The sequence below is a fragment of the Capra hircus genome, chromosome 29, assembly GCF_001704415.2.
Source record: "Capra hircus breed San Clemente chromosome 29, ASM170441v1, whole genome shotgun sequence".
In the NCBI taxonomy this organism is placed as follows: Eukaryota; Metazoa; Chordata; class Mammalia; order Artiodactyla; family Bovidae; genus Capra; species Capra hircus.
This window is the reverse complement of record NC_030836.1, coordinates 10,972,857-10,992,797: the sequence shown is the minus strand read 5'-3', so window position 1 is coordinate 10,992,797 and position 19,941 is coordinate 10,972,857. Positions and strand designations below refer to the sequence as shown.

General features: G+C 38.5%; 1 protein-coding gene across 20 annotated transcripts in view; it reads right to left on the bottom strand.

The window, feature by feature from the left end:
- DLG2 (discs large MAGUK scaffold protein 2) overlaps positions 1-19,941 on the bottom strand; it is a 2,364,981-nt gene that overhangs the window by 727,265 nt on the left and 1,617,775 nt on the right. For all 20 annotated transcript variants that reach the window (XM_018042817.1, XM_018042821.1, XM_018042823.1 and 17 more), the window contains one exon: positions 4,061-4,185. In XM_018042817.1, the coding sequence (XP_017898306.1) occupies positions 4,061-4,185 (125 nt within the window). The remainder of the gene's footprint in view (positions 1-4,060; positions 4,186-19,941) is intronic.

Sequence of the window (19,941 nt, the reverse complement as noted above, 5' to 3'; positions counted from 1 at the left end):
CTCAGCGGTAGTAGCAAGGCTCTATCATGAACTGGAGGGCCACTCCAGAGCTGTCCTCACGCAGGTACAAGGCTGTGATGTGGGTTGGAGAAATGCTCCTGCTAGGATCACTCTTCAGAGTTTTTCAGGTCATTCACTGCACAACCTCACCAGGCAATATTCACACACACAGTCATAGCCCACTGCTCAATGTTATGTGCTGGACTGGACAGGAGAGCAGTTTGGGGAGAGTGGATATGTGTGTATGTATGGCTAAGTCTCTTCACTGTTCACCTGAAACTATCACAACATTGTTAATTGGCTATACCCCAATACAAAATGTTTTTTTTTGTGTTAAGAAATAAATAAAATTAAAAAAATAAATGAAACAAAAAAATGGAACTTCTCCAGGGTCCAATATTAGCAAATACTATCCCCACTCCCTGATTGCAGGAAGCCAGGACAAAGACCCGTGGGTAGAGTTCATAATAAAAACAACTGTGGCTCAGTAGAAAAATAGCAAACTTCACAGAGTTCAGAATTTCCCATCAGCATGTGTAAAACTTTATATTTGGAATTTTTAGGCCAAGGTCCCATGAGGTAGGGGATTCTACTAGTGAACAAGAGTTTAGAGAGTATGTAAGTGACATACGGATTTTGGAATGTATTCAAAGATAGATGTGTGATCTTAAAAAATTTAATTCTTAATTTCCTAAGTCCATACTATGATGGCCATACTAACTATAACTACCTCACATGGCTGTTTTAAGTATATAAAATATCGTGTGTGTGTGTCTACATCTCTATTTACATTCTCTATCCGTCTGTCCTTCAGTCTGTGTATTCACCCATCCATCTACCCACCCACCCACCTATCTATCTATACTTCCTACATGAGCACAGTGCTCCACACGTGATGAAAGCTCAATAAATGTTAGCGGCCATTATGATTATGTTCTTTACAACTACTGAATAATGCTTTCAACACAGCAGAACTTCCTTTTATCTCTGTAGGCATACGCAGAGTGGTGGCAGTCTCAGAGATGCCATTTTTCTTTTTTTTTTTGAATGGCATTCTAACATGTATACTATCATGTAAGAATTGAATCGCCAGTCTATATCTGATGCAGGATACAGCATGCTTGGGGCTGGTACATGGGGATGACCCACAAAGATGTTATGGGGAGGGAGGTGGGAGGGGGGTTCATGTTTGGGAACGCATGTAAGAATTAAAGATTTTAAAATTTAAAAAATAAAAAACTAAAATACACACACACACAAAAAAAGAGATGCCATTTTTCATTCTTATCTGTAGAATAATCACATAAAGTCTATTTTATCCGATGCTTAGGGCGGAAATGTGGCCGAGGTGAAAGCTTCCCTACTTCTGGGTAAAGAATGGTATGGGGGTGGGAGGTGGGAGGGAGATTCAGGATTTGGGAGCTTGTATACACCAGTGGTGGATTCATGTCAATGTATGGCAAAACCAATACAGTATTGTAAAGTAAAATAAAGTAAAAATTAAAAAAAAAGAAATAATTAAAAAAAATAAAAAAGAATGGTATGAAACAATGATTATGGTCCACTTTTCTGAAGTTTCCTCTAACAACTTTATTTCTGAACTTTTAAAATGGAGCTTCTCCTAATATCATATGACAGCCCTTATATGTAGGATCTAAAAAGAAATGATACAAATGAACTTAATTATAAAACATAAAAAGACTCACAGATTTGAAAATGAACTTATGGCTGCTGGGGGGGAAGACACAGTTAGGGAATTTGGGAAGGTCATATACACACTGCTGTATTTAAAATGGTAACCAGCAAAGACCTATTGTATAGCACATGGAAGTCTGCTGAATGTTACGTACTGGACTGGATGGGAGAGGGGTTTGGGGGAGAATGGACACATGTATATGTATGGCTAAGTCTCTTCACTGTTCACCTGAAACTATCAAAACATTGTTCATCGGCTGTACCCCAATACAAAATGTTTCTTGGTGCTAAAAAAATAAATAAAAATAAAATTAAAAAATAAATGAAACAAAAAATGGAGGTTCTCCAGGGTCCAGTATTAGCAAATACTACCCCCACCATGACTCTTAGAATTACACATCTATTTCTAATCTCCCACTCTGCAGCATGGATGTCGTCCCCTCACCCAGAAATCAGTTTTGTCAATTCAGCCTGAAGGTTCTATCATCAAAAAGCATGTGAACCCTGTGGGAGTGCCACTCATTTCCTTTCTTGTTGATAGGAGATGCAGATGTACCTGAAAAAAGGTGTGATGTTCCTTGACAAACTGCAAAGATGCAGCTGTCAAAAATAATCACTGCATCAGAACAGCTGGAGACCAAAAAAGTGTTCTCGGCTGCTTTATAAAAATCAGCAAGCCGGCCTCTTTATGCTTCATAAAAAAGCACCCTGAGGAAGAGTAATGAAGCTTACATATCTGCCACTTAGGCCACAGTTTTCAGTGCGGTTCCCTGCAGCCCAAGGGCTTCCCAGGGGGTGCTTGTGGTAAAGAACTTGCCTGCCAGAGCAGCAGACATAACAAACCAGAGTTCGATCCCTGGGTTGGGAAGATCCCCTGGAGGAGGGCATGGCAACCCACTCCAGGATTCTTGCCTGGAGAATCCCATGGGCAGAGGAGCCTGGTGGGCTATGGTTCATAGGGTTGCAAAGGGACATGACGGAAGCAGCTTAACACATACACACATATGCAAGCTAAAACTATTCGTAACTGTCGGTCTTGGTCTGCAGGACCCTCTCTCCCTACTTATTGATTTACCCTCCTCTCCCTTCTCATTTTACTCATTCATTCATGCAAAAATTCACTCATTCATTCAGAAAGTATTTATGAACTCATGTCTATATATAACTGCTTGACCTAAGGGATTTATAATCTAGTAGCTTCCCCAATGGTTAAACAGTAAAGAATCGAATCCGCCTGCAAAACAGCTGCATCTTTGCAGTTTGTCAAGGAACATCACACCTTTTTTCAGGTACATCTGCATCTCCTATCAACAAGACGCAGGAGATGCGGGTACAATCCTCAGGTTGGGAAGATCCCCTGCAGTAGGAAATGGCAACCTACTCCAGCATTATTGCCCGAAAAACCCCATGGACAGAGGAGCCTAGTGATCCTCGTCCATGTGGTTGCAAAGGGTTGGATTTGACTCGGCACGCACATGCTAAAATAATGCTGGGGTACGTTTTCTTCAGGGGAAATCTCTCCTACTTGTTCAGTCTATAATTCTTTTAGCTGGGGTTTTGACTTCTGATGCAATTTTATATTATTGACTAAGAGCCCCATGTAGGTGACTCTCATTTTGACAAATAACCTTTAGATTTTATTTTTTTAATTTTTGGACCATGTGGCATCTAGGATCTTAGTTTCCCAACCAGGAATTGAACCTGAGCCCCTGCATTGGAAGACAGAGTCTTAACCACAGGACTTCCAGGGAAGTCCCAATCTTTAGTTCTTTAAAGAGAGGGGCCCTGGCTCCAGCCATTACTATTGTATCCTGAGCAGGCATAACCTCATCTGGTTGGAAGATCAGTGGTTTCCTTCTTTGCTGGTTTGTGAGGTTAGTAAAATCTTATTTTTATAAGACTCAGCCTGGAATCTTCTCATGGAATACCTTTTTAGACTCTTTCCATCCCAACTCCTACAGAAAATCCCAAATCTGTGAATACATACCAGGTGCATAATATGGCATTTCTGTGTTAATACCACTTACAGTATATCCTTTTCTACACATTTTACCATTTGCTCATCAGTTCATATTATTCTTCTTTCCTACCAGACTGAAGACCCCGTGGAACAAAAGATGATATCCATATTCCTTCCTCCCACTGCCTGGCCCAGTGCTGAATGCGGTAGTCATCAACAAACACAAATTCAATACTAGTTGAAATTCAACAAGAGATCCGGAAAGTCATTACAGAAAGCTTGCTTTGACAGTCTTTTCTTTCAAGCACAGAACTTTTGGAGAATTGTTATTCTCCAAAGCACAGGTATGTCTCACTGATGTGGCAGATTTATTTTCCAAATAATTCTAACATTTCAGATCATTACCTGAGTCTGCCATCCTCTGCTGCAGCACCTCCCGGTATAATCTTCGTAATAAATATGCCAGGGTCATCTCCAATGTGGGGATTATCTGTCCCTCCAGCAATACTGAATCCCAGGCCAGAATTTCCCTGTAGAAACAATAAGTAGACATTAAATGATGTGGCTGTCACCTAAACCTAGTTCCCCTTGTACTCTGCGTTATCATCTTACCACTCAAATGGAAATCAGGTGATAACAGCCTTGTATGCAAAGCCATAAACTGCACCATCAGCAGACAAAGGAAGGTCAGGGAAAACACTCAGGTTTGTCCCTGCATTGCAAGAATTCAAGTGCTTCATGCTTCTGCTTATTCAAAGGGCCTTGCATTTTTGCTTCTAAGAAACGCAGCCTTTATTAGAAACTAAAATGGTCATGATGAAATAAAAGCTGATACTGTGCAATATGAGAAAATGCAAAGGATAATTATGGTCCATTATAAAAATTATACATGCATACAAAAAAGAACAGACGGAAACAGCTTATGTGAAAACCTTTGATTTGACGGAGTAGTGAAATTTGGGTGTTTCCATTCTGCTATTTCTGGTACTGTTGCTCTAATATTTTTTATCCATCAAATAAGTGTATTTTCCTATTTGTTAACAGGAACTTTGACTTCAGAAGGCAATGGCCCCTTTTAGAGTCATAGCAAAAGTGAGACACTTTTCATTAATAAGTAGGTTTTAATTTGCTATAGATACAGACAAGGAATACATTATTGTTGCAGCATGTAAATTTGAACAGTTTATATTCTAATATAGCTTTTATGCTTACTCCTGTAGACGATAGTAATTGATAACCAATGTACATACAGCCCTCTAAAATTTGCATGCAATATATAATTAAAAGTCTCCCTCAAATTCACAAACCTGTTGCACTTATTTCTTATTTTCATATTCTCTTTTAATTTCCATCTCCATGGCTACATTTTTGTTTCCATATTATGTTTCTTTTTTTCCTATTCACTTTATATTTTCAGTCATTTCTATACAATTAGAAAGTCTTTATAATTATCTATTTAAGTGACTAAATATTTCCCTAAGGTCATTTAACCAGTCTCTTCTCACTGGATATTTAATTTCTTTATATACTCTTACAACAAATACAGCTTACTAAATTTACGATTGTTTAAGTTCTGCTCATGGGTAAAAAGAGATGAGGAATAAGAAATTAGTTGTTAATCCAGAAAAATTAATTAGGGCACTCAATTAGAGAAGTTCAGTGTTAAGATCAAGTTATAACTTGACAGTTATACTACCACTGCAAATGTCAAGGTAAATCTTACCAATTTTTATTGACCGAACTAATAAAACTCTGAATTTTCAGAGGGTTGTTCTCACAATTATACACTAAAAGGCTGAAGTTAATAATTCAACCATGGCTACTAAAATCCCTCATCTTTGTACTTCTGAATTCTAATTCTGTTTCTTTGAAAAACTTCAATGTTCCTTGGGTATTACCTGACTACTTAAGAGCAGTCACATAATGAATGTATTTGTTACTGTTGTTCAGTCTCTAAGTCATGACTATTTGTGACCCCATGGATGGCAACATGCCAGGCTCCCTGTTCTTCACTATCTCCCAGAGTTTGCTCAACTTCATATCCATTGAACCAGTGATGCCATCTACTCATCTCATTCTCCATCGCCTTGATCTCCTCCTGCCCTCAATCTTTTCAGTATCAGAAGTGAAAGTATTAACTGTTCAGTTGTGTCCAACTCTTTGCGACCCCATGAACACCAGGCTCCTCTGTCCATGGAATTCCAGGCAAGAATACTGGAGTAGGTTGCCATTCCCTTCTCCAGGGGATCTTCCTGACCCAGGGATTGAAACCAGGTCTTCTATATTGCAGGCAGATACTTCAACATCTGAGCCACCAGGGAAGACCAGGGTCTTTACCAATGAGTCGGTTCTTCACATCAGGTGTCCGAAGTATTGGAACTTCAGCTTCAGCATCAGTCCTTCCAATGAATATTTAGGCTTGATTTCCTTTAGGATTGACTGGTTTGATCTCCTTGCTGTCCAAAGAACTCTCAAGAGCCTTCTCCAGTACCACAGTTTGAAAGAATTCTTCAGGGCTCAGTCTTATTTATGGTCCAACTCTCACATCTATACATGACTACTGGAAAAAACATAGCTTTGGCCATACGGAAAGTGATATCTCTGCTTTTTAATATGCTATCTAGGTTACTCCTAGATATGCTATCTTGTCTTACTCCTTTCCTAATTTTGAACCAGTTCATTGTTCCATGTCTGGTTCTATACAGGTTTATCAGGAGACAGGTAAGGTGGTCTGGTATTCCCATCTCTAAGAATTCTCCACAGTTTGCTGTGATCTACACAATCAAAGTAGTCAATAAAGCAGATGCTTTTCTCGAATCCCCTTGCTTTTTCTATGATCCAATGGATGTTGACAATTTGATCTCTGGTTCCTCTGCCTCAATGTATGTATTAAATATTTATTAAATATCAGCTTTGTGTTTGGCACTGGGCTAAGCCTTGGAGCTACAGCCCTGAATCTATCAGTTTATAAGGCATATGAAGGACAAGTGCAGAGTGCTGGAGTGGCTAACAGATGCAAACACAAGGACTTTTCCTGAAGGTGAAGAGTGGTTAGCTTCTTTTAATGAAGGAAGGGTGGGAGTTGGAGAGGAGGACAGAGTGTCCTATTGACAAAGGTTCTATTGACAAAGAATTTCTTTTACTGTCAGAGGTTCCTATTTTCAAATACTATTTAATCTAGTAATTCAGTTCTAGGAATTTATCCTAAAGAAATAACCAGGGATCTATGCCATGACTTGTGTTCAAAGATTTGTGGCAGTATCATGCTTCTAATTCTAAAAACAAAACCAAAACCAAATTGTAATCGGAAACATTCAAACAATGGAGAAATAGTTTAAAAGTACTGTGATATGTCTATCTGAATGTGGGAATATTTTAGAGCCACTGAAACTGCAGCAATATTTAATGATAATGGAAAATGTTCATTATACAAATGTGAGAGGAAAAAATTGAGTATGAAATTTTAATTAAAGTATGATCACCACTAAAATATTTTTAAAAAGACTTGCTTTTTACTAAGAAATTTATGAATTACTAATTGGTAATAGTAAAACTGCTTAAGTAATAACTCAAACTACTTAAGAGGGAGAGACTTTTTTTTAAGTTATAAAATTCTTAATAAAATACTAAAAATGTCCTCAAGGGAACTAACATTTATTACATTTTTCTTTTTGGAACTAACATTGATTGCATTTTTCTTCCTGGAACTAACATTTATTGCATGTTTCTTTTTATGCTACACTTTGAGCTAGGCTTCTTTGAATCCTCTATCTGATGGACAGTATTTTTCCCCTTTTCATGTATTAAAAAACAAAACACAAAAACAAATTAAAACCAAAAGAAAACCCTGAGGCTAAGAAGAGTGAAGCAACTTACTTAAAGACAGAAAGCAAGTAAATAGTGGAATTCAAATCCAAACAGGATATTTTAAGCTTCAAACACCAACTTTTCCCCTCTTACATCATATTGTCTCTTCTGGGTTAAATAATTTGATGGTAAGGAAATAAAAAAAAAATAGGAACAACAAACTATGAAATGTTTTTTGAAAAGAACCCATACCACCCTTATCAGTATCATAAAAATATTTTAAAAAATTGTAATGGAAGAGCATGTACTTGGACCATTCAGACCTGTTTTTCACATTAGGTACATTTCTTAACTTTGAACCTAGCTTTCTTGTCTGTAAGATGTACATAATAGTAACTACTTCACAGCATTATTAGAAAGATCAAAGTAAATGATATATGTACCAGCAGAGCACTGAGCATAGATGCTGGGAGGTGTGTGAAGGTTAATCAATATTAGTTCATTTCCTTTGGTCGGATACTGCACTATTACGAGTGTCCTTCTAAACATGAGGGCAATAGTAGCAAACGGAAGTAAGACAATGCAGTCTTTCATTCATACCTTTATCTAGTCATCCAACAAGTATTTTTTTGATGAATGTTGGCCTACAATTTTACCATATGTTATTTCTCTTTGTAAAGATAATTTAGTTACAGATTCTAAATACGGGAGAAAGGATGGCTAGGTAGGAAGCATTGAGAATGTTAAGTAAATAAACACTAGATAAAGGAAGACTCAAACACTATTTTTTTAAGCTTTCAGTATCCATAACCTATTTTGATGCACTGAATTTTGGTATGTCATCTACAAACCCCAATATTTCTGTGCCTTCCCTTCTCTTCAGTAGGATCTATATGTTCCTTTCACTTTCTACCAAGAATATCAATATACAAGTCTCTCATCTGCATATCTGCTCCAGCAGGTATTTATTTTTATTTACTATAATTTATACTATATAATCAGAGAAGGCAGTGGCATCCCACTCCAGTACGCTTGCCTAAAAAATCCCATGGACGGAGGAGCCGGGTGGGCTGCAGTCCATGGGGTCACTAAGAGTCGGACACGAATGAGCGACTTCCCTTTCACTTTTCACTTTCCTGCATTGGAGAAGGAAATGGCAACCCACTCCAGTGTTCTTGCCTGGAGAATCCCAGGGACGGAGGAGCCTGGTGGGCTGCCGTCCATGGGGTCGCACAGGGTTGGACACGACTGAAGCAACTTAGCAGCAGCAGCAGCATACTATATAATGAGCATCCTAGTGGCAAAGAATCTTCCTGCCAATGCAGGAGATGCAATTGATGCAGGTGGACTCCCTGGGTCGGGAAGGTCCCCTGGAGTAGGAATGGCAACTCACTCTAGCCTTCTTGCCCAGAAAATTCTATGGACAGAAGAGCCTGGTGGGCTATAGTCCATGGGGCTACAAAGAGTCAGACACAACTAAATTACTAAGCACATACACACATACTACAAAATAATATATGTGTTATTTTCAAGTAAATCAGTTCAGTATCAGTTCAGTCACTCAGTTGTGTCTGACTCTTTGTGACCCCATGGACTGCAGCATGCCAGGATTCCCTGTCCATCACCAACACCCAGAGTTTACTCAAACTCATGTCCTTTGAGTCAGTGATACCACCCAACCATCTCATCCTCTGTCTTCCCCTTCTCCTCCCACCTTCAATCTTTCCCAGCATCAGGGTCTTTTCCAATGAGTCAGTTCTTCACATCAGGTGGCCAAAGTATTGGAGTTTCAGCTTTTTAGCATCAGTCCTTCCAATGACTATTCAGGACTGATTTCCTTTAGGATGGACTGGTTGGATCTCCTTGCAGTCCAAGGGACTCTCAAGAGTCTTCTCCAATAACACAGTTCAAAAGCATCAATTCTTCGGCGCTCAGCTTTCTTCACAGTCCAGCTCTAACATCCATACATGACTACTGGAAAAACCATAGCTTTGATTAGACGGACCTTTGTTGACAAAGTAATATCTCTGCTTTTTAATATGCTGTCTAGATCGGTCATAACTTTTCTTCCAAGGAGTAAATGTCTTTTAATTTCATAGCTGCAGTCTCCATCTGCAGTGATTTTGGAGCCCAGAAAATAAAGACTGTCACTGTTTCCATTGTTTCCCCATCTATTTGCCATGAAGTGATGGGACCAGATGCCATGATCTTAGTTTTCTGAATGCTGAGTTTTAAGCCAACTTTTTCACTCTCCTCTTTCACTTTCATTAAGAGGCTCTTTAGTTCTTTGTTTTCTGCCATAAGGGTGTTGTCATATGCATATCTGAGGCTATTGATATTTCTCCTGGCAGTCTTGATTCAAGTATATAATTATATTTAATTTCCGACATGCACATAGACTGAAAATTACTTGTGTACAACTTGACCACTGATCAACAGATATAATAGAATGGTGACCAATATAAGTAGGTAAAGATATTTTTTTTTAAAAGATAAAACAGATAGTAGCAGATTAAAATAAAGAATTCTCTAGGCTATATGACAGGATAAAAACATTACTTGATAGAAAGGTCTATTATTTGTAAAATAATTTTCTAAACTGTACTAAAAGCAATTTTATTTTGGGCAGTAGATCTTGAATAGCACAGAAAATAAAGATGACTTTTCCATAGCTATTACCTATTGAAGTCATTCAAAGTCTCCCTCATCTACCTTCTCTAACATATTGTAATATTAAAAGATGAATGGCCCCAGGCCCATTATTAGGCTTTTATAAAGATATGAATGTAACACAGACATTCCTAACCACTGTTGCTTACAATTTATAACTACAACAAATTTTTCCTTCTTTTTCCCTTGACATGCTAACAATCCATGTATCTTTGGCTAAAGGTCTTAGCCCAAGAATAAGAAATGCCTGTTGCCTATTTTCACCCAGTTCCGACTTCTAGGAGTTGCATTTAGGATGTCTCAACGTTCACTTTATTCAACAGTATTTTTCTGGATGCTACGGAGTAGAGCAGCCATCGAGAGATCTGCATTTGGGGATTAGTCATGGTTTAAGGCAAAATGTTTTAAGGGGATGGCAGAGAGGAAGTAGTCTTGTCAAACAGGTGGATGGAGAGTGCCAGAATCCAAGAGATCAAAGAATTGACGAGAAGTAGAAGAGTGACATAGTAAAGATGATCTGCGTTCTTGTGGAAGAGCTCTGTCCTCAGATGAGGTACGCGGCAGCACCTGATGAGAAGGAGGCAGGGTAGTAAAAGATTTTAGAGTGTGGTGTGTGGGGGGGGGTACACAGCATGCACTATGGGGAAGACGCCCATGGGAAGGAAGAATAAGCATACAAGAGAGAAGGAGAGACAAATCCTGAAAAAGGAAGAGTGAGGAAGAGGGTCTGGAGTCCAGATTCTTTGAGAACTACCATAGGTTAAGTACATGTGGTATAGTTGTACCAAGGGATACAAAGTTACCATGAGATGAAAAGATCTTCACAGTACATCCTCAGATAAAGAAAAAAAGAGCACAGTAGAGGATTTAAACTTCGATCTCACTTTGTAAAATATATGCATAGCAAAAATTTGTAAGTATGTTCATCAACATGTTAATATTGCTCATGGACATTAGAATTACAGATCTTTTTTCTTTTGTCATTTTGAGTAAGTCCATCATTAACTTTTTCCTTATAAAAATATCTAGAAACACACAAACATTCAGTTCAGTTGCTCAGTTGTGTCCAACTCTTTGTGACCCCATGAATCGCAGCACGCCAGGCCTCCCTGTCCATCACCAGCTCCCGGAGTTCACTCAGACTCACGTCCATCGAATCAGTGATGCCATCCAGCCATCTCATCCTCTGTTATCCCCTTCTCCTCCTGCCCCCAATCCCTCCCAGCATCAAAAGTCTTTTCCAATGAGTCAACTCTTCGCATGAGGTAGCCAAAGTACTGGAGCTTCAGCTTTAGCATCATTCCTTCCAAAGAAATCCCAGGGTTGATCTCCTAAAATCTTTTTGGCAAAAGAACAAATCCAAGTTGGTCTTTGAGACAGCATGACTCAGCCATAGGTTGGGAGAAAGATATTTTTTCTTTTCTACCAGGCCCACTTTGTCTTCCTTTTTGATAAAATTACAGGGCTATTTTCAGTTGGAATAATAAAGTTAAAGGACCTTTTTGAGGTAGACGAGAAAGAAGCTCAAGGAGTTCTTGCCTGATGTCTTTGCTCTATATATTTAAGATGTCAGGACATTAAAGGGAAAAGTCTAGAATGAATTTCGAGACTTAAGTAAAGCAGCAAATGGCTGGAATTGCAGATGTGAGGCAAGACAGAGACACTGGAATTGGTAGGGGTCTGCTGAGCAGCACAGAGGTTGGACATTGTCAGTGTGATTACGTGATTTTCTCCCACAGAGTTTAGTAATCTTGAATGGTGAAAAGGAAAGGCTTGATAGCCTTCGGGCTGAGGATTGAAAAGCAAATGTGGCTGACTCTTAAAGGAATGAGTAATATCAGGAAGGACAGGAAAAGAGAAGCAGAGAGGATGCCCAGTGACTGGAAATATAGACTGAGGTCACGACAAGGTCAAATGACAGATTTATGGGGACCTGGGAATAGAAGAAGGGGTAGCAGGCTGTGGACACAATGGGCTTTTCGGGTTCAGGATTTCAGAGATGGAGCAACACTGATAATTATGGAAATTCACAAGAGTCCAATCATGCGCATATATTAAAGTGATTATCCAGTAAGAGTACTTTGTGGCTGACACTGAAGTTTCCTGGGAAGAAAGGGACAAAAGATAGAGACAAAATTGTCCAAAAATGTTCAGTGACAGTGAGGAAAGACCTAGGATAAAGATGAGAAGTGGGATGTGAGGCAGTGTGGTGGTGGAGAGCGTTCCAAGCACAGGAACAAGATGGACCAACCCCCCGCAACCCAACCTCTTTTGGGGGATATACATGAAAGCTTTCTGAATAGCAGACCTAGGAGTATCGGTTCCTAGAGAATCTAGGTTTTCTTCATAAGGGATGACATGATAAGTGCAGTAGTTTACTATGATTAATTCAAAGACTCTGTACAGGATGAATTTAGAATAGGTTTGATGGATTGAGTCAAAAAGCAAGGAGCATAATTCGGGATCAGATACAGTGGTTGAGCTGTGAATTTTTAATTGTGAATTGTATATGATTTAGGATGTTGTCAATGGCACCACAACTACAAAATTTTAAAGTAACATCTATCTTGTACTTCGTTTGTAACAGTTCTTATCTGAAATGCCACTGTGTGTGCTCATGGTGTCTGACTCTTTGCAGCCCCATGGACCGTAGCCCGCCAGGCTCCCCTGTCCATGATATTTTCCCGTGAGAATACTGCAGTGGGTTGCCACTTCCTCCTCCAGGCTACTTTCCAACCCGGGGATTGAACCTGTGTCGCTTGCATTGGCAGGTGGATTATTTATCACTAGCACCACCTGGGAAGTCCTGAAATGCCACTAGAAGCTAATATATACTTCTCAACATAGTTTAACTTCTTGATCACTTTCCCAGCGTAAGCTGGTAACAAATGGAGTCTCTCTCTTGTGCCCCATTAAGCTATTTCCATTGACTTCTCCTGAGTTTTCTGAAAACTTCCTGGCATATGAAGGATTAAAGTATATATCTGTTTAGAACAGTTGGTACATAGAAAATAAGAAAGAAATGGAGAAGCCTATGAATGACTCCAATTGCCACATCAAAGAATCTGATAGCCATCCTTGACTCCTGCTTGCCTGTCGGTCTCTACATTTTATTAAACATCATGACTTGTTGATTCTGTCTTTGAAAGATCCCTCTAATCCATCTAGCCTCTCTCAACTTCAGTGATCACTGCCCCAGGTCAGAAATTCATGTGTTCTCCCCAGTGATCCTCTGGCTTATATGCCTGAATAACATCACTCTATCCTTCTCATCGCAGAAGGTGCTGAGGATAACAGATACGAATTTCAAACTCAAATGACAACAAAGGCAGACGAGACATATAGGAGGGTGCAATGGACCCACGAGAGGTAAAACAATAGGGCAAGAGTGTGGTTACATGGCAACTGGTCTTCCTATCTGGAATAAAACAAGAAGAAGGGATTGAGTGTATATTCCATCTAATGAGAAGAATAATTATTCAGCTCTTGTGGATGACAGGCACTCTAGAATGTGGGCCTAATGTTGGGAGATGGGTCTCTCTGGCTGAAGGAAGCCAGGAATCAAATTTTCTTAAGTATAAAAAAGTCGTGGTACAAATATACAATGTAATATTACTCAGTCATAAAAAGGAATGCAACGGAGTCAGTTTTAATGAGGTGGATGAACCTAGAGCCTACTATACTGAGGTAAGTCAGAATGAGAAAAACAAATATTGTATACTAATGCATATATATGGAATCTAGAAAGATGGTACTGATGCACCTCTTTTCAGGGCAGCAATGGAGGTGCAGACAGAGAAGAGACTTGTGGACACAGGGAGGGAAGGAGAGGGGGGACGAATAAAGAGAGTAGCATTGAAACATATATATTACCATATGTGAAATAGACAGCCAGTGGGGAACTGATGTATGATGCAGGGAGCTCGGTGCGCTGTGACCACCTAGAGGGCTGGGAGGGAGGTTTCAGAGGGAGGGGCACATGCATGCCTAAGGCTGATTCATGTTGATGTATGGCAGATACCAACACATCGTAAAGCAATTATCCTCCAAACAAATTAAAAACATTTTTATCTTAAGTAAAATACCAATTTTTAAAATTTGGAAAGTTACTCCACTGAGATGCATATGGGTTCTTAGTCAACTATGCTCCTTGTAACTGGAGGTTTGAGTGACACATTCCACAGCTGCCATATAGCTCGACTCTCTATGTCCCCAAGTCAGAGACAGGATCTAAGCATCTCCATTTTGTAAACTCACTATCCAGTTAACTTATATTTTCATCTGTGTAGCTTTCTATACCCTTGGCAGCATATAAAGAAAAAATGCCTGACCCAGAGTAGATCCTCACTTTCTCCTTCATTTTTCTTCTCCATATTATTTTGTGCTTAGTTCACAACTTGAATGTTACACACACAACAATGGACTGTATTTTTTTTTTTAACCTGTCTACCTTCCCTATGAGGAGGGCGCAGCAACCCACTCCAGTCTTCTTGCCTGGAGAATCCCATGGACAGAGGAGCCTGGCGGGCTCCAGTCCACGGGGTCGCAAGAGTCGGACGCGACTGAGCGACTCCAACTTCTGCTGCTACTACCTTCCCTAGCCTATTGTGAGCATCAAGCCAAAGCATCAAACTGAGTTATTCATTTTCTGTGTCTAAAGCATGTAGTACCCACGTATGGAAACAACTGAATACATTCTTGCACGAACTAAACTGAACTGCTGCTTCTGCCTAGAACGCTCCTCTTGTTGAATTCCTATCAAACACCACAATTTATCTCAAATGTTACCTGGAGAGTTTTCTCCAACTGCTTCAGGCATACGTGATTGCCCTTTCTTCTGTGATTCCACACAATTTCGTTCATAATATGATTAAGACCACAAAGTTATTTGTATCTATGTCTCTCTTACTCTAGATCCTTAGCATCTAGAGGACAGGGGATATACAATATTTGCAATCGGGTTCCTAGTGAGAGCAAATGCTCAGTAAATGTTGAGTTAAACTGAAGATACTCTATACTAAATAGATTACTCACAAAGACCTACTGAATAGCACAGGGAACTATATTCAATATCTTACAATAACCTATAATGGAAGAGAATATAAAAAATAACCTATTTATATATCTATGCATAATTAAATCACTTTGCTGTATACCTCAAACTAACACAATATTATAAATAACTATTTCAATAAACATTTAAAAAACAAGCTGGAACTACTTTAAATAATTTATATGAATGGGCTAATAAATAAAACTCATGTAAAAGGGTTAAAGGAGGTTATTTGGTTTTAACACAAGACAGCTGAAGTATGAATCACTTGTATTTACTTGAATACCTACAATGTGCTCAACATTGTATCAAATTCTGTGAACAAAAGAAAATAAAAGAAAGGGTTCTGTTTCTGATGGAGCTTACAGTGCAGCTGGGCGGATGAGCCATATAAAGAGGAACGGAGTGGGTGCAGCACAACCACAGATTTGTCTGTGGCTCTTCCTCTCCCGCGGTCTTCTCATCCATCACTTGCCAAGTTTCATTCATTCTGCCTATTGAGTATCTCTTGTTTTCATCCTCTTATTTCTATCCCTATTGCCTCTATCCCAGCTAATTTCCTCATTTCCTATTGCCCAGGATTTTGCAAAATCCCAGTGTCTGGGAATGATCATTTTATACACCATTTCTTTTGATTCATTGTATTTCAAACGTATAATTTTCCCAATTTCTCTCAAAACAACAATTTAGATCTTCTTCTGTATTCTACTCCAAATCTTTGAAAACCAACTGTTAAACAAAACAATCTTTTCACTCTTTACTGAACCATGAGGATATTTTAGCTTAATTCCTACAGTTTTGTTTTCTGGCAGGGTGCACTTATTGTTTCTTTTTACTATTTCTTGGCAGTACTCTAGGTGCTTATTTGCTTTCCTTGCTACGACCAAAAACTTAAGTTCCTTAAAAGTAACTTTCCTTTGAAGAGGTAACTTGGGAATAACTAACTGTGGCTCTGATTTAACAAGCCTTCAGCCCATAACCCTACCTTTATCAGTCTTGACTAGGCCTAGAGGGATGAAGATGGGCACTTGTTATAACCTGTTAGGTACCACTCTCTTAGAAGAGATTAAGAAACCAAGCTGCAGAGTCATTCCTGCTGTGTCTGGACCCAGCTCTACCACTTCCCAACTTGTGACCCTGAACAAGTTCTCTAAAGTACAGCTTCACCTGAAAAAAGGAATAATAACAGCCTTTGTGCTGGTTATAAATTAGCAGGCCTCAAAGTGCCTTGAAGATCAAAAGCATTTTCATATTAACAAGATGTTCTTTGCCTTTTTCATTGTGCTTATCTTTGCATTGATGGTGCCAAACAATGGTGGGTAAAACTGTTGGTGCTTTAGCACAAAACAAGGCAGGGGTACCAAAGTGTACCAATAATCACTGGACTCTTTGCATACATTAACAATAAAAACAAAAAAGTCAGTCTTACTTAAAAAAAATCTTTGAAGCAAAGAAAATTATTAATTATATAGGATCATTACTTTCAAGTTCATAACATTATAATATTCGGTTTGATGAAATGAGAGGTATGCCCAAAGTACTTTTGCATATTATATATGGTTTTCTCAAGTAAAAAAATCCACAATCATTTGAGTTGCAAATTAAACTAATCACATTTTCATTGTTTATCATTTTTACTTGGAAAAATGACTGACCTACAAACTTTGATTATTTAGTTTTTGGTATTTAGCAAAAACTTTCCAGAGAACTGATGAAGTGAGTTTGTTTCTTTCAGGGAAACAACTGAGAGTATTTGTTGTCAGTGGTAAAATTTGAGTTTTTAAGCATCTACCACCAAGAGCATGACAGCTTACTAAGACTTAAAGACTTTTCTGATGGGATGAGTCATAATCTTGACAGATTTTTCAGTATTGTATAATTAAACAAGTCAACATTTAGATGATCTGTATAATTCAGTGAACCAGTATTTTTTTTTTAACTAACTAGTACATGATATTATAAACCAGTTAACATTGAAGATAGATTAATTAATTTTACTATAACATAGTACAAAAAATTCACTGATATAGTTTCAGATTCTGCATTGCAACTGATCTTTAAAAAACTACCATTTGTCCAGTTTTGCTATAGTATTCAGGAAGAATGCCCACAATTAACTGGGAAGACTATGAAAATATTTCACCTTTCTCTATTCATATCTGTGAAATAGCCACATTTTCCTCATTTACTTTGACTAAAGCAACATGTACTACAGACTAAAGGTGAAGATGAATTCAGATCTATTGTGTTAAATCAGACTTAAGAGACTTGAAAATAAAATAATGCCAATCTTCTTGCTAATCTGTTTTTGCTTTGAAAAATATTGACAGTTAAAATAAAAAGTTATAAATGTAATGAATTTATAATTGCTATTTCTAAATTAATGAATACTTTCAAGTGCTTAGTTTTAATCTTTAATATGATATATGTTGATAGATAAAACACATATAAACAAAATGAGTTCTCATTAATTTTGAATAAAAAGAGGTCCCAAGATAAAAACGTTTAAGAAATGCAGTCGTAAACAGTCTATAATTCTTATAAAGCAGTTACCATGGATACTATAAGGGCTCAGTAATTGCCAATAACCCTATCATGCACCAACTGCTCAATACGTGTTAGCTGGTATGACAACTTCCTAAAACCAAACTTGATTCTCACCCATTTTTCCCAGTTTGAAGATAACTTGAGGAGCTGAGGCAGCAGAGTGCTTGAGGAGGGGAGGGAAGAGATGGGTATATTATAATTTAATAATTATAAAATTAATAATATTCACCACCTCAGGACATGTACACCACCTCAGGACCAGCTCCTGAAGTGAAGGATTACCAACATGATGTGCTTTTCTGCAGGTGCACTGAGATTCTAAAAGCATGCACAGCCTATCCATCAGAGACCTGGAGTATAAGGTCCCCCATGTCTGGTGTGAATTCACTTTCTCACACCAACCAAATCATTAATCAAAGACTTCTTAAAGCTACCCTAAATCTATAGCAAATATTTTTATTCCATTTGGCAAATCATAAACCACTGGAAGTATGAAAGATTCCAACACCCTTTTACATTTTTTTAAGGCAATGCTATTTGCAAAATCAGGCTTCTTTACTAAAAGACATGAAATTTCAGAGCTATGTTGAGATCAGCATTCCTTTGTTTCAGAAGTCCAAACTCCCCTCAGCCCACACTATCATTGATATCCGAATGTGTTAACTGGTATTTAAAAATCCTCAGCTTTTTAGTGCTGCTAATAAAACCTAGACCCAGGAATCAGAAATACTGCCTGGAAAAAAAAAAAAAAAAGAAGAAATACTGCCTGGGAGCAAATGGACTCACTGTCTCTTATAGGTATATATCGGGACAGGGGAAGTAGAGGTAGGGAAAGGCAGGTTGTGTGTACTCAATTCCACTCACGGCTGCTTTTGCTTTCTTTGCAACCCTGAGGATATGTGTTAATATCTAAATCCTATAGCTTTTGTAGATGGCAAAGGAATTTTAAGCCATGAACACCTGTTACCATACAGGCGCTCTCCTGACTTCCTCGTGTGTTTCTTTCCTTCGCCCTCACTAGGCTGTAGACATATGGAGGGTGAACCAAATCTGTTGGTTCTCCAACACTTCAAGTTAATTTCTGCCGTGGGGACTTTACGTTTGCTTTTGTATCTACCTCTAGGATTTTTTACATCCTTTTAATCTGGTCAAGTGCTACCGCCTCAAAGGAGCCTGCCTCACCACAAACTCCTCTCTCATTACTGCCTATCTCATCGCTCTGTTACTTTCCTCCGGTCATTGATCATATACGAACTTATTTTATTGTCTAATTCTCTCACTAGAGTATAAGCTTCAGGAGGCAGGGACTCTTCTGTAATGCTGTATTATTGGTTCCAGGAACAGCATCAGGTACATAAATAGGTGTTCAAGAAATATATGTTTAAGAAATGAGTGACCCAATCAACCAATGAGACTCTGTGATTCAGTGGAAAGAGTACAAGTTTTGGAGCTGACAGACCTGGGTTTGATTCCTAGCTTTACTTATCAAGTATGTGATCTGGGTCTAGTTCCTTAACTTTTCATGATCTCAGTTTAATCATTTTATTTTATTGGGTTGGCCAAAAACTTCATTTGGATTTCCCCATAACATCATATGGAAATACCTGAAAGAAATCTTTAGCCAATCCAATTTTTATTGACATATTAGTTGATTTATAATAGTATATTAGTTTCAAGTATACAGCATAGTGATTAAATATTTTTTACAGATTATATTCCATTAAAAGTTATTATAAGGTAATGGCTGTAATTCCCTGTGCTGTGCAATATATCCTTGTTGCTTATGCAAGTCTCATTATTTTCAAACAGTGATTATTAGACTGTTGGCAAAGAGTGATGTTTTCATATATAAAACATCCAAAATCGTTTGATCTACAGAGGGTATTCAACAAAATTATATTCAACACTTGCTATGTCCATGATAAGTAATGCTGACATCACACCATCAAGTCCCTGACATCACAGAACTTACTATCTTCTGGGGAAGAAGGATATAGACACATAAAATGGCATTGCTGCTGCTAAGTCGCTTCAGTCGTGTTCCACTCTGTGTGGCATCAAAGATGGCAGCCCACCAGGCTCCCCTGTCCCTGGGATTCTCCAGGCAAGAACACTGGAGCGGGTTGCCATTGCCTTCTCCAATGCATGAAAGTGAAAAGTGAAAGTGAAGTCACTCAACTGTGTCCAACCCTTAGCGACCCCATGGACT